Here is a 14,811-nt window from a genome sequence, read left to right on the forward strand (position 1 = left end):
ACGACGAGCGCTTCCATGGCATACCAAAATTCGCGCGACTAGTGGTTGCGGTCATTGAACCCTGACCAATTTTAAAAGGGACAATTGCATGACAAGCGGCGATTTTGAGATGCGCTTCTGCCAGGAGTGGACCAAATAGTTGAATTGTGTGCATATTGAGTTCGTTCGTAGGCGATTAATTTTTAATATTTTTCAATGCCTATTGGCTAGGTAATATGTAGATTATTTGGATTAGGGAAAAATTTTATTATTAAATATTAATTAATAATATATTTTCTTATATCGACGAATAAATAGGGAAGCGGCGCTTCCCCCGTTTCCATGGACCGCACGCCTCTGGTTGGCAACCATACGTCCATACTGGTCTCAGTGTTTGTTTATATAGCAGTTGTTTGTTATTTATGGTCAATGCTGAGTTTATTTACACCAGCCATTTGTTTTTTTTTGTAACGGGTATCTAGTTTTTCCCTTTTCCTTTTTAATTTGGACTTTCCAGTGTGTAAAAAAGTGTAAATAACAAAGTGGTATATCTTTTTATTAAATACAACTTTGCTATTTTTGGTTTTTGCTATTTGCTTTGTTTTTTCCTTAGTAGTTTGGTACTTTTTCCGAAAATCATGTTAAACCGTTTTTTACCCTGAAAAACTCACCCCTTCCATTTATTTCTCTATCTCAGATCCTCCGTAAATGATTTTTTCTTTAATTTCTGTTACAATTCTTCCTTTTTCAATTAGTTCAATTCCGTTACTATTTCTTTTTTCCTTTTCAAAGGCTTCGGTCCTGATCTAATAGTTTTGTTGTTTTATTTTGGTTTTAAAATCTCTGTTTTTAGTATCTACACCGACTATGAGTACACTATAAATAAATAATTAAATTGACACGTGTACAAATTAAGTCAACGATTGATTAGGAATGTATCTATCTGAATATTTAACGTTCCTCTTGATGACTACTGATTTTTTTGTTCTTGGCATTAACAAAGAATTCGCCCTTCAAATCAAACACAGATAATCATTACAGCTGGTTGTCAATTCCTACAATAAACATTTTAACTGATAGTAAAGGAATTAAACAGTGTATAAATCCCATGAAAATTTATACGTTTACTTTGTTACTTGGTTAAATTTGTCCAAAGATAACCGAAACAATACCATAATGTCTGGTGTAAGTATAAATTAATATGAAGTGTTACAGTGTTTAATTCTGGAATTTGTATTTCCTTATTGTTTCACAGCTTAACTTATTTTATTTTTAATCTTATTTGTAGAGATTTTGTGTTGTATTTTTTTGCTCACCCTTTCTATAAAATATTTGTGTTATACATGTCATTAGGATATTTAGCAATTTGTTGTGGCTATGTTTTTGATGTCAATTAATACCCATCTTATCTATGATCTTCCCATTGGTCATCTACATTTGTAAAGTCTCCATTGTTGTATTATGGTTTCCAACAATACTCTAGCAGTATGCCCTGCAAAGCTCCATTTGAGTTTGGTTGTCAATTGTTGTGAAAACTTCGACTTTTGTTTTTGATTTTATTCAGTATTTTTTTCTATCTGACAGTCGTATACCCAAAATATCCTTTCTGTTGAGGCTATGTAGTATATTTGCCTTGGTTATGGTCCAGGTTTGACATCCATGTCATGATAGGAAGGATGCACTGGTTGAAAACTTTGTTGATCCAGTATATGGCTAGTTTGTTCATGTTTGCCTTGCTTATGGTCCAGGTTTGACATCCATGTATCATAATAGGAAGGATGCACTGGTTGAAAATTTCGCTCATCCAGTATTGAGGCATCTAGGTCGATATACTCTTAGACTTGTTTTATTTTATTGTCATCAATAGTTATATGTCTGAAATCTCCTGTATTTGCCCTTGTTTTTTTTGTCATACTTATTTTTAGGTCGATGTATTTTTGGTGTTGTCTGCTAGTTCTTCCACCATAGTTTGTAGTTCCTCGAATATGCTCCGTTTCCCAGGAGATCCCAGAACATGATCATATATGCAGTTTGAATACGTTCTACAATGAGGTTTATTCCGTGTCTCCCTCCAGTCGGGCATAAGGGCTTGCATGTAAATTTCAAATCCAAAGGAGTTTCTACGTTGTTTCATAATCTTCGACGAAACATGGTTCCACTGGCACATACCAGATACCAAGGAACAGCCGATACAGTGGACGTCACCCCGCGAACTTGCCCCGAAGTGGGCAAAAACTGTCCAATCGGCCGAAAAGGTGATGGCAGTGGCGACGCGTGACTTTTTCTGCAAAAGATTCGTGTTACCAATAGGTCTGGATCCGGCGTATGAAAAAAAAGTTGATTAATAGTAAGCTGAAAATTTGTTAATAGCTTAAGGGTGTCTAGTCGTACAAACTTTGATATATGGGAACACTGGAACAGGGGAAGTTTTAATTGTGGAACAGGTTAAAAATTTGGAATGGTCAGACCACGAAACTCTCCGAACAGAGATTAAACTCTCATGCAAAAATCAGACTGCTATTTATCACCTTATGCGCGTTTTAATGAGTGGAACATGTAGAATATGTCAAATGACAGGAATTATGACAGGTGATAAATAGCAGTCTAATTTTTGCATGAAAATTTATTCTCTGTTCGGAGAGTTTAAGTCTGTTCTTAGTGCCGGATTAACCATTAGGCGGACTAGGCGGCCGCCTAGGGCCCGGGCACTTGATGGGGCCCGCATCCCACACAAATGCATTAATTAATACTGAATTGTTTAAGAAGTTATTTAAAAAAAATTTAAATGTTAAAAAAATCAAATAGGGCTAACTGAGACAAAAAAAAAAGAAAATGGTTAATTTATGATTTTGAATCAAACTCGGTTTTTTGCTTTGTCTTTTGTCTAATATCAGAAAAATACAACCGACTTCAAGACGAATTAAGCAGTTAACTTCAAAGGCATTTTTATATTCCTTGTTCTAATCATTCCCTCAATTTGGTAATCAATTTTGCAAGCAAATTTTGATAAAAGCTGGTAATTATTTTGGTATGGTAAGTTTTTTTTCAATTTCTACCCACCGATGGGCCTTATAGTCCATTCACTCACGGTAAAATATTGCAAAACCTCCGGATTTTAAAGAACCTCTGGATTTGAAACAAGAGCTTGGATTGACATGAAATTTGGTATAAGCATAGCTAACATGTCAAATAAAAGAGTGATATTGTGCCAATGTGTGTTTTTGCTCTACGGTTGAGTCCACCCCTTCTCGGGGGTGAAAAAATATACCGTAAAAATACGTCCGGAAGTGGATAAACTGACTAATTCTAAGCAACTTTTGTTCAATAGAGTTTTTTCATCAAGTCAATACATTTCGAGTTATTTGCAAGTGAATATCTTCATTTTTCAACAAAAAATAACACGTATTTAGACGGTTTTTGCAAATAACTCAAAAAGTAAATATTTTATCGAAAAAATATTCTTAGCAAAAATATAGCTTTTAAAAAATTGAGAAAATGGTGTATGTGTGCAGTCTGTAGACCCAGTAGAAGCAGAGTTGTACGGGCCATTCCACGAACATACGCCTGTTTTGGATTACTTCGACAACGAATATTTTACTGTGCAGCATAAGAAGTACGAAAGTAAATGGCGCTAATAATTATTCCAATAAACAACAATGTAATTTGCAATTTACTTTCGTTCTTCTTATTTTGCACAGTAAAATATTCACACCCACATTAGTTTGCACAGTATAAAACACAGAGCCGTCTCCCTTAAAATGGCCAAGAAACGCTAAGTCTTGTTTGGCCAAAAAAACATACGGTATCTATTATAAGTGTGCTAAGGATATACCTATCTATTTTTTTTTTAACAAACTCATTATGTTTAGCAATATTTGCTTTAAAAGCTTGGTGAAGAGAACTTTCGATTCTTGTTTTGCCAAACTGAATGAAATTGGGTATACATCTTACATGTAGGTAACGGAGAAATTTCATGTCTCCTTTTTAAAACTCTAAAACTACGTATGTATTTAAATCGTGAACCTGGTCCACCCAATTTTCTGTAGAAACCACAGAAGACATGGCCAACAATACAGTCTATTTTTCTTGCAACCAGCTAACTAAGGATTTTCACTGTACCAACTAAATTTAAAATATCGAACTAGTTTTTTTAAATACTTTTTTTAAATTGTTTAAAATAGGTCTTTCATTTTCAATAATCTCATTTTTTTCTTCAAAATTATACAAGGAGAATTACTTTTCAAGTAGTTGATCGATTACGCAGCGACAATCATCCATGGTTAACTGCACGCACAATTTTTATAGGTACTGTAACCAAATTTAAACCTGGTAACAGGGCTACTGACATACACAGCGCGCTTACGCCCGTCGCTCCTTCAAAATTTTCAGACACTAGCCGGTCCCGAGCGACAGCGAGGATATAACCATTGTAACCACAAATGAGACTGGTAACAGAGTATAATAAAGTGCAACTGAGTCACATAAACTCGCCAATATTTTCGTGTGTCTACGAGTAGTTGGCTATTTACTGAATTAGGTACTATTAACACATAATATTATAATATATTTCTATTGGTAAAAATATAGGTAAATATAATTATTCATCGCCATAAAATATTTATTTGCAAGATTTTTAACTGTTACCAATGGTACCGTAAAATGGGGTTAGTTTGACCGCTGGGGTGAATTTGAACAAAAACATAGAAAAATATCTATTGTGATATACTTCAGCCACCCTGTATAGTTTTTAAAATTATTTTTAGCGATTCAAATTTATAAATACCTAAGAATTCATTTTTAAATGAAAAAAAGAATTAATATTACAAGGGTTGTTAAATCACCGATATAACCAATTAAGAAAAACTGGTTTAAAAAACGGTCATATTAACCCCTCCTAAAAGAAAAATAAGTTTAACAGGCAAAAAGCATATTCGGTCAACTTCCCCCCAACTGGGGTGAACTTGACCAAAGGCATTTTTTATTTTTTTTTTTAAGTCGTGAATATTTTCTGGTAATAATTATAATCTAAGCTACTGAAAGTAGACGCCTAAACCCATAACATATTTGCATATACAAAAATATACAAAAATTTAAAATATGATTTTTATAGGATTAAAGTACAAGATCGGTCAAAGTCACCCCATTTTACGGTATCAGTTGTTACATGGACGCTTCGCCACTGGATGATGTCTACCATTTTCTGAGATTCACAAGGTGTGATATATATTATCTTCCTGGACAAGGGCAAAACGGTCACACGGCTTTACTACGGCACGTTATTGGGCCGATTTGACTCCAACTTGCAGAAAACACTGCTCAATTTGAGGTAGAAAAAGTACTCTTCCACCGTGACAACGCACCGGCTTAGACCTCCGCCGTCTTCTTCTTCTTCTTCATGTACCATGTCCTTTCAGAACGTTGGTTACCATCATAGCTATCTTAATTTTATTCACTGCCACCCCAAATAGCATGCTTGTATCAACATCATACCAATCTCGCAAGTTCTTCAACCATAAGGTTCTTCTTCGTCCTGGACTGCGTTTGCCTGCTATTATTCCTTGCATAATATTTTGTAGCAACCTATACTTGGGACCTCTCATTACATGTCCGAAGTACTCCAGCTTTCTCTGCTTGATGCTTTTTATGATCTCAGTAGTCTTGCTGAGACGTTCTAGTATTGTGGAGTTTCGAATCTTCTCCACCCAGGAAACTTTTAAAATGCTTCTATAGCACCATATTTCAAAAGCCTCAAGGCGATTTAGCCGATTTTATTCACAGTCCAGGAGTCGACACCATAAAGTAAGACCGAGAACACGTAGCAGCGAAGTAAGCGGATCATCAATGCCAATTTTAGGTCTCTGTTACATAACACCTTGGACATCCTTCTAAAAGCGGCTCTAGCTTGCTCTATCCTAGATCTAATTTCGCCGTGACTTTCTGCGTTACAATTTGGTTGTTGTCCAAGGTACACGATTTTATCAACTTGTTCAAGTTTGGTATTATTTACATATATAGACGGTTTTATATGCTGCTGTTTACTTATTACGAGTATTTTGGTTTTCCGTATGTTCAGATCCAGACCTGCCTCCCTACAACTCTCAACGACACTATCAAGTAATGTTTGCAGATCTTCTTGACTAGAAGCTAGGAGTACTGTATCGTCCGCATATCGCAAATTATTGATGACTTTACCATTCACAAGTATTCCTTCTTGTTTTTCAGAAAGAGCTTTTCTGAAAATTCTTTCGGAGTAAACGTTGAAAAGCAGTGGTGACAAGAGGCATCCCTGCCGTACTCCTATTTTAATATTAAGAGCCTGTGATTCCACACCATCTACTAAAACTGATGTTGTTTGGTTCCAATATAAATTTGCAATTATTCGAACATCGCTGCCGTCCAAGCATATGTCTTTTAGAGCTTCGATCAATATAGAGTGCTTAACACGATCAAATGCCTTTTGGAAGTCAATAAAACAACAGTATATGTCTACAGATTTATCTCGACATCTTTGAGCAAGTAGGTTCATTCCAAACAATGCCTCTCTCGTTCCAAACCCGTTACGGAAACCAAACTCTGTGTCATCCAGGTATTCCTCGCATTTATTGTAGATACGACCATGTATTACCTTCAGAAAAAATTTTAATAAATGGTTTAACAAACTGATGGTTCTATAATCAGCACAGGTTTTTGCTGTTATCTTCTTAGGTAGAGCTATAAACAGTGAATTAGGCCAGCCATTAGGAAGTTGTCCGCTAGTATAAATGGTATTGAAAAACGAAGTTATAGCCTCTAAAACATTGCTATCATTTATAAGCTTGTATATTTCAGTTGGAATTTCATCAGGACCAGTCGCTCTGCCATCTTTGATGATTGTATGGCTTTTATTATCTCAGAGCGTGTTATTAGGGGTCCGTCGCAGTTAGTATCATCGGGTGGTGAACTACTCCTATCGTCTTCGAATAGGTTCGTAACGTAATTTTCCCATTCTTTAAGTTTGTCCTCTTGTTCAAATATTACTTTACCATGTTCATATTGTAGCAATGCAGTTTGTTTCATATTGACGATACCAGCCGCTTCTTTCACTTTTTTATACATGTTAAACGTGTCATATTTGTTTTCAACTTCTTCAATGTCTTGACACTGTTTGGCTAGATGTTGACTCTTTGCTTCTCGTATTTTACGTCGGATTTCTTTTTGTAAGTGTTTCGTTGTTTTTTGCTAATCGCCGTTGTTCCACCAAATCCAATATGTCTTCTGTCATCCAATCCTGCTTTTTTAGCTTTGACCTGCCTTTTAAATTTCTCACACAGATTTCTTTTACTGTTGTTACGATTTTATTTAAGCCCTCATCGACATTCTCACCGATATTTTCCCAAATTAAATTTTCGTTCAGTTGTCCTTGAACTGATTCCTCAACTTTCTCGTCTTGTAATTGGGCTGTATCAATATTTTTGCGAGACTTCTTTTTGATCACCTTTTTTAATTTTAATTGGGTTACAGCTACTATGGGATTGTGATCAGACCCAATGTCAGCACCTGGATAAGTTTTAACTGATTTGATGCAGTTTCTAAATCGATTTTTTATTAGAATGAAGTCGATTTGGTTCCTAATAATTTTGTCCTCTGATTCTGCATTTTACTTCCAGGTGTAGAGTCTTCTCGGTGGTAGTTTAAAGTGAGTATTCGATATAATGAAATCGTGTTCTTGACACAACTGAACATGTCTATCTCCACGTTCGTTTCTGTTTCCCAAGCCATAATCCCCCACAATGTTCAAACAGCGTCCTTTGCCGATTTTAGCGTTAAAATCTCCAAGGACTATGGTATTTTCTGCTGCTTTGACAAGATCAAGAGCATCAGTAAGATCTTTGTAAAATGCTTCTAATTTGTCTTCATCACTGGATGATGTTGGGGCATAGACCTGAATTACATTGGTAATGAACGGCTTTGAACTAAATTTTACTAGCATTACTCTGTCAGATATGGGGATATAAGTTAATACTGATTAAGCTAAGTGTTTTGCTACTACGATTGCAACTCCATTATAATAATTGGCATCGGTATTTCCGGCATGGTACACTTGATATCCATCTACGTCACATACTCCTGATCCCGGCCACCGCATTTCACTTATTCCGAGGATGCTGATTTGCATTCTTTTCATTTCTTTTATGGCATTATATATTTTACCTGACTCAAACATGCTTGTGACGTTCCATATGGCTATTTTGCAAGGATTTTGCTTATTAACAACCTGAGAGGTCCTGCAGTCTTGAGATTGTCCTCTCTTGCCGGATCTTGGGTTCCGAGATCCGGCAAATGGGCATTGGTCAAATTGGTCGAATTGGGCTACGAACTGTTGTCCCATCCACCGTATTCGCCAGATTTGGCCCTGTATGATTCCGTTTTGTTTCCAAACTTGAAAAAGTCACGGATGCCTACTATGCAGACCTCAATTAAACGTATTTTTCAGACGGGTTAAAAAGGAAGTGCATCGCTGGGTTGCTTTAGTATTGAGCTAAAAGGAGACTATGTTCAGAAATAAACCACCAGTTTTCCAAAATTTTCGTTTGTCTTTTGAAAGATCAAGGCATAAATAAATTTCTTGAAGGTCTCACTGCGACAGTTGACACAAATTAATCTATGTGGAAACTCTCAAAAAAACTTAAACATCAGATCAAGCATGATGGTCCCATTAGAAAGGAACATGGTGATTGGGTCAAGGCAGATGACGATAAAGCCCAAGCTTTAGCTAATCATCCCAGTCAAGTTTTTTTTCCTACGGAAGAAGAAAAATTCATTCACAAGAGCTTAGATGTACCCTACCAGCTGTCACCTCCTATTGAAAATATCAAAATAAATGAAATTGATTTAGTTAAAAATTTTAATAATTAAAAAGCTCCAGGGTATGATTTAATATCGGGAAAAATCTGCAAAAACTTATCTGAAGAAGGACTTTGGTTGGTTATGGTACATATTCAACGCTATAATAAAGTTAGGCTATTTTCCGTTTCAATGGAAAATGGCACAAATTATTCTAATACCGAAATCAAATAAAGATCCACACGAACTATCATCTTATCGTCCAATCAGTTTGCTTCCCATTATCTCTAAGATACTCGACAGGTTACTCCTTCAAAGGATGAATCCTATAATCGAGAGACCATTGATACCGGAGTACCAGTTTGGATTCAGGCTACAACACGGAACAATTGAGCAGGTACATAGGGTTGCCAAAGTAGCAAGAGATGCAATTGAAAAGAAAGAACACTGCACTGCAGCCTTTTTGGATGTCTCACAAGCATTTGATAAGGTATGGCATGATGAGCTGCTTTTCAAAATAAAAACTCATTTTCCCCATCCTCTCTATACACTTCTGAGATCCTATTTTACCAATCGATAGTTCCAGGTTAGACATAATCAAGCAGTATCAAACCTAACTCCAATTCTATCAGGAGTACCCCAGGGCAGTATATTGGGACCAACTTTATACTTACTCTACACAGCAAATATTCCCACAATAGCAAACAGCACAATTGCTACCGACGCAGACGATACTGTTATAATGGCCTCTAGCTCGGTTACAGTTACAGCTTGCCAAAATTTACATCATTTAAATGGTTTAGAGAAATGGTTAAAACTGTGGCGAGTTAAAGTATGGCAGAAAATCTGCACATATAACATTCACTTTATGCAGGGAAGGTGTACCATCTGTGCATATAAACAATACCATCATACCCACAAGAAATGATGTTAAATACTTAGGAATACATTTTGACAGCCGACTAAATTGGGGAAAGCACATCTGGAAAAAACGACTACAACTCGGATTAATATACAGGACAATGTATTGGTTCCTGAACAAAAAATCCAAATTAAGTCTATACAATAAGATAAAAAAGATCAAGGCAGGTTTTGTTTATATTTGATTCAGAGTTGGACCACCATCTCCATATAGCTATTTCAGCATCCTTATGCCTCATCGGTGAAGCTCAGAACTATACAATAAATTATTATTGTATAAATCTATCCTAAAGCCAGTTTGGACTTACGGTATTGAGATATGGGGTACAGCATCTAATTCCCATTTACTGAAACTTCAGCGTTTCCAAACAAAAGTCTTAAGACATACATATTACCAATGCACCGTTGTATGTACCTAATTATGATATACATCGAGACCTTCAGATCCAAAACATTAAAGACACCGTTATCTCACTCAGTGGAACACACAAAAATAGACTATTGAAGCATCCAAATACGCTTGCGCAAGACCTACTTAAGCGACCGAGGAGAGGAAGACTAAAACGCCGTGACCCATTAGACCTTTCTGTACCAGTAATTACTGAAACGTAGATTATATAATTTAATGTGTGTGTATTTTAACTATTGATGTTTTTTTTTATATGTTCGTAAAATATTTCTTTGTAAATTGTTATTTATATCTCAGATATTTTTATCAGAAAGGTATCGCAAAGGATTTTCATCACTGGATGGATTTCCACTATGTTAATTTGATAAACCTATTGATTATAGTCTAAGAGCTGGGAGCGGATTTTGTGCGTGATAAGTAATATGGAAAAACTATACGTGCATATGTTGAATTAGTTGTGTACATGACTTTCACAAACGGCCGGAAACCAGAGTTGGGGCCGAGGGTAGTTATAAGGGGTCAAAGTCGCCGTTTTTATTATTTTTTTTATGACGCTCATTATCGAGATAGTACACCAAAATTTGGGAATAAGTAGGTCATGGCGTACGTAAGTAAAATCTCTAGTGGCGCAACGCTGCGTGGCCGACAAAGGGGTGGGGGTAGGGGTGAATATAAAAAATATAAGGGGCTTTTTGCGACGTTCGTGATTGAGATAGTGCACCAAAATTTGGGTACAAGTAGACCATGAAATAAGTAAGTATAATCCCCAGAGCCGGAAACCAGAGTGGGGGAGGAAGGTAGTTATATGTGGTCAAAATCCCGTTTTTTATTATTTTTTTTTTGACGCTCATGATAGAGATAGTGCATCAAAATTTGGGAATAAGTAGGTCATGACGTAACTAAGTACAATCTCCAGGAGTGGAACAATTCATGGCCGACTAAGGGGTGGGGCAGGGGTGAATATAAAAAAATATAAGAGGTTTTTTGCGACGTTCGTGATTGAGATTGAGTGCACCAAAATTTGGGAATAAGTAGACCATGACATATCTAAGTAATATCCCCAGAGGTGGAAACCAGAGTGTCGGATGAGGGTAGTTATAAGGGGTAAAATTCGCGGTTTTTATTATTTTTTTTGTGGCACTCATGATGGAGATAGTGCACCAAAATTTGGGAATAAGTAGGTCATGATGTAACTAAGTAAAATCTCCAGGGGCGGAAAGCTGCTTGGGGTACAAAGGGGTGGTAGACAGGGTGAGTATAAAAATATATGGGGGTTTTTTTGCTGTTCGTGATCGAGATAGTGCACTAAAATTTGGGAGTAAGTAGATCATGACATTACTAAATAAAATCTTCATGGGCGGAACGCTGCGTGGGGGACAAATTTTGTGCCAGGTAACAATAAAAAATAATACACACTGCGACTTTTACCACTTAAAACTACCCTCATCTCTAACGCTGGTTTCCGGCTCTGGGGATTTTACTTAGCTAAGTCATGGTCTACTTATTCCCAAATTTTGGTGCACTATCTCAATGTAGAACGTCGCAAAAAATCCCTTATATTTTTTATATTCACACCTACTCCCACCCCTTTACCGGGCACGCAGCGTTCCACCCCTGGTTAGTTACCTCATGACCTGCTTATTCCCAAATTTTGGTGCACTATTTCGATCATAAGCGTCACAAAAAAAAATAATAAAAACGGCGATTTTGACCTCTTATAACTACCCTCGTCCCCCACCTCGGGTTTCCTGCTCTCAGGATTTTACTTAGTTATGTCATGGTCTACTTATTCCCAAATTTTGGGGCACTATCTCAATCACGAACGTCGCAAAAAACCCCTTATATTTTTTGTATATACCCCTGTCCCACCCCTTTGTCGGCCACGCAGCGTGACACCCCTGGAGATTTTACTTATTTAAGTCATGACCTACTTATTCCCAAATTTTGGTGCACTCTTTCGATCATGAGCGTCACAAAAAAAAATAATAAAAACGGCGACTTTGACCCCTTATAACTACCCTCGTCCCCACTCTGGTTTCCGGCTCTGGGGATTTTACTTAGTAATATCATGGTCTACTTATTCCCAAATTTTGGTCCACTATCTCAATCACTAACGTCCCAAAAAACCCTTTATATTTTTTGTCGGCCCTTTGTCGGCCACGCAGCGTTGCGCCACTAGAGATTTTACTTAGTTATGTCATGACCTACATATTCCCAAATTTTAGTGCACTATCTCGATCATGAACGTCACAAAAAAAATAATAAAAACGGCGACTTTGACCCCTTATAACTACCCTCGGCCCCCACTCTGGTTTCCGGCCGTTGGTGAAAGTCATGTACACAACTAATTCAACATATCCCCGTATAGTTTTTCCATATTACTTATCACGCACAAAATCCGCTTCTATCTCTCCGACTATATTGTTTCTTTTAATTGTAGAAACAGATTGCAAACAGATTAAAAAAAAAGACTTTTGAAGCCTAAGTACTTATCAGATCACCTTAGTACTAACACAATAAAAAACTATTTTGTTTTCTGAACTTTAGCCTCTTATAAAAGTTTTATTGCAGACTGCTGATAAGCCCGATGATGAATTAAATTATGAAGAGTATAAAAAGCTGGATATCTCCAAGGAACAATTAAAAAGTAAGTGTATATACGAGGCTTGTTCAAGCCCATCTTTAGTCCAGAAATAATTTATTGGCAAATATATCTTTATTACCACTACAATATTAATATACCTATATATTCCATTGTTCAAAAACTGATGTATACCCTGCTGAAAAAATTATTTCACAGCGTTTTTTTACTTCATTATTCAACTGAAAACTGTTACCTTTTGAAGTTCTTTTGATAGCCCAAGATGTGAAAATCATAAAGTGATAAATGATAACATGAACTTGCCTTTGATGGCGGAAACTTCTTTGATGGCGGAAAATTTGCTTATTTCCGTTGCATCAATAATAACTTACTGAATGGTTCAAAATAGTGACACCAAAATTCATCGCCAACAATATTATTGATAAAAGAAAAACATTACATTTTTGCCTGTATTCCATGAGATGTTGCAAAGATAAACCCATAACTTTACAATCCTCTGTGAGTCTAGGCCTCTTCAAGAATTCTCTCTCTCTCTCTCTCTCTCTCTCTCTCTCTCGCTCTCTCTCTCTCTCTCTCTCCCGCTCTCTCTCTCTCCACGTATTCATATTTCTCATGTCTTCATCAATATTATCAAAAGATCGTGTCCTCTATCTTCCTCTCCTTCTCTGCCCAATTGGTCTATCATGGAGCGTTTTACAATTGGTCTATCATGGGCGCCCATGGGGCTGGATGAACATATGGGCTAAATGGGCTATAGCCCAGGGCAGCAGAATTCAGGGGGCGGCAAATTTTTGTAAAAAAGTAAAAAATGGCAAGGGGAGGGAGACAAATTGTGGATAGTCCAGGGATGGCAAATCTTCAAATCCGCCTAATTTCCTTTTAAAACTTTTGATTTTGATAATAATTCTTTTAGTGCTATATACGCCTCTCGTACAGTGTTTTTCGTTCTGCCAACAATATTGGTATCATCAGCGTAAGCAAGGATTTGCAATCATTTGTTTTATTTTGAACGGGTAGAAGTGATTTGTGATATACGTATTACTTTTTCCAGAGCCATATTGAATAATATACAGAAAAGAGGATCTCTCTGGCGCAACTCGTTATTTCTTTTACAAAATTCAAGGAGTTGGCCATGGATTCGTAATCTAATATATTCAAATTTTATAGAGAGTGAGTTGTGTTAAATTTACCAACTGATTTTGTATTAATATATCTTTCATTGCTCTGAACATTTCTATTGTATATGCCCTCGCTATTAAAAGAAAAGGAAATAAAAAACAAGGGATGCAAAAAGAGAAATACAAAAAAAAATCGCAAGTATATTAAAATCATCAAAAATAACCATGAAAAACCTATTATTGGTAGTAGAGTTTAGCTATTATACATGATTGAATTATTACTCGAAATGAGGCCGGAACTAAACAGCAGAAACAGGTGCTCTGATGAGAATAAGTTGACTTACGTTTGATGAAATTCGTATAAGCACATTACTTTATTTTTGAAACATTGGAATGTTTAGTATATCCTATATTCTTAATATTACCTTTTCTTATTATTTATATTTCTACTTTCTAGTGCTTAAATCAATTTTTGACTCCTTTGACTTGGAAAAGAAGAAGGAAATCCCTGTTGACATGATTGGACAAATTCTAGACATGTTGGGTCATCGTCTCACTCCAGATGAATTACAGGTAATACAAAACATTTAAACTCGAGTTTTGTAAGATAGATTTTTGTTTGTGTATTAGGCTATTGATTATGTATTTTAGAAAGGAACTACAACGTTAACGGGGTTTTATTGTTTCATATAGTCAATGGACCTCTAAATATAAGAAAACAGTGGAGTGCTACCATTTAAAGGGGTGCGTTTTTGAGAAAGGGGTGAATTAGTCCCTAAGCACAGGGCGAATTAGGGTGAGTTCTATGGACTTTTGGTACAAACACGTCTACAGGAAAATTGTTCCAGGTTAAATTTTCTATCGAAACATAACACTTTAAAGTCAAAAATAAGTATTTTACAAAACTATATTCAAAAGAAAAGCAAAAAAAAACACGAAAGATAGCAATTTTGTTTTGG

The 14,811-nt window shown here is 36.2% G+C and overlaps 1 protein-coding gene across 1 annotated transcript in view; it reads left to right on the plus strand.

Moving 5' to 3' along the window:
- The first annotated feature begins 968 nt into the window (after window positions 1-968).
- The window catches only part of LOC114326305 (troponin C, isoallergen Bla g 6.0101-like), a 31,211-nt gene continuing 17,368 nt past the window's right edge, over window positions 969-14,811 (plus strand). The window contains exons 1-3 of the mRNA XM_028274620.1: window positions 969-1,164; window positions 12,704-12,779; window positions 14,310-14,425. Of these exons, the coding sequence (XP_028130421.1) occupies window positions 1,156-1,164; window positions 12,704-12,779; window positions 14,310-14,425 (201 nt within the window). The 5' untranslated portion in view covers window positions 969-1,155. The remainder of the gene's footprint in view (window positions 1,165-12,703; window positions 12,780-14,309; window positions 14,426-14,811) is intronic.

The sequence above is a fragment of the Diabrotica virgifera genome, chromosome 4, assembly GCF_917563875.1.
Source record: "Diabrotica virgifera virgifera chromosome 4, PGI_DIABVI_V3a".
NCBI lineage: Eukaryota > Metazoa > Arthropoda > Insecta > Coleoptera > Chrysomelidae > Diabrotica > Diabrotica virgifera.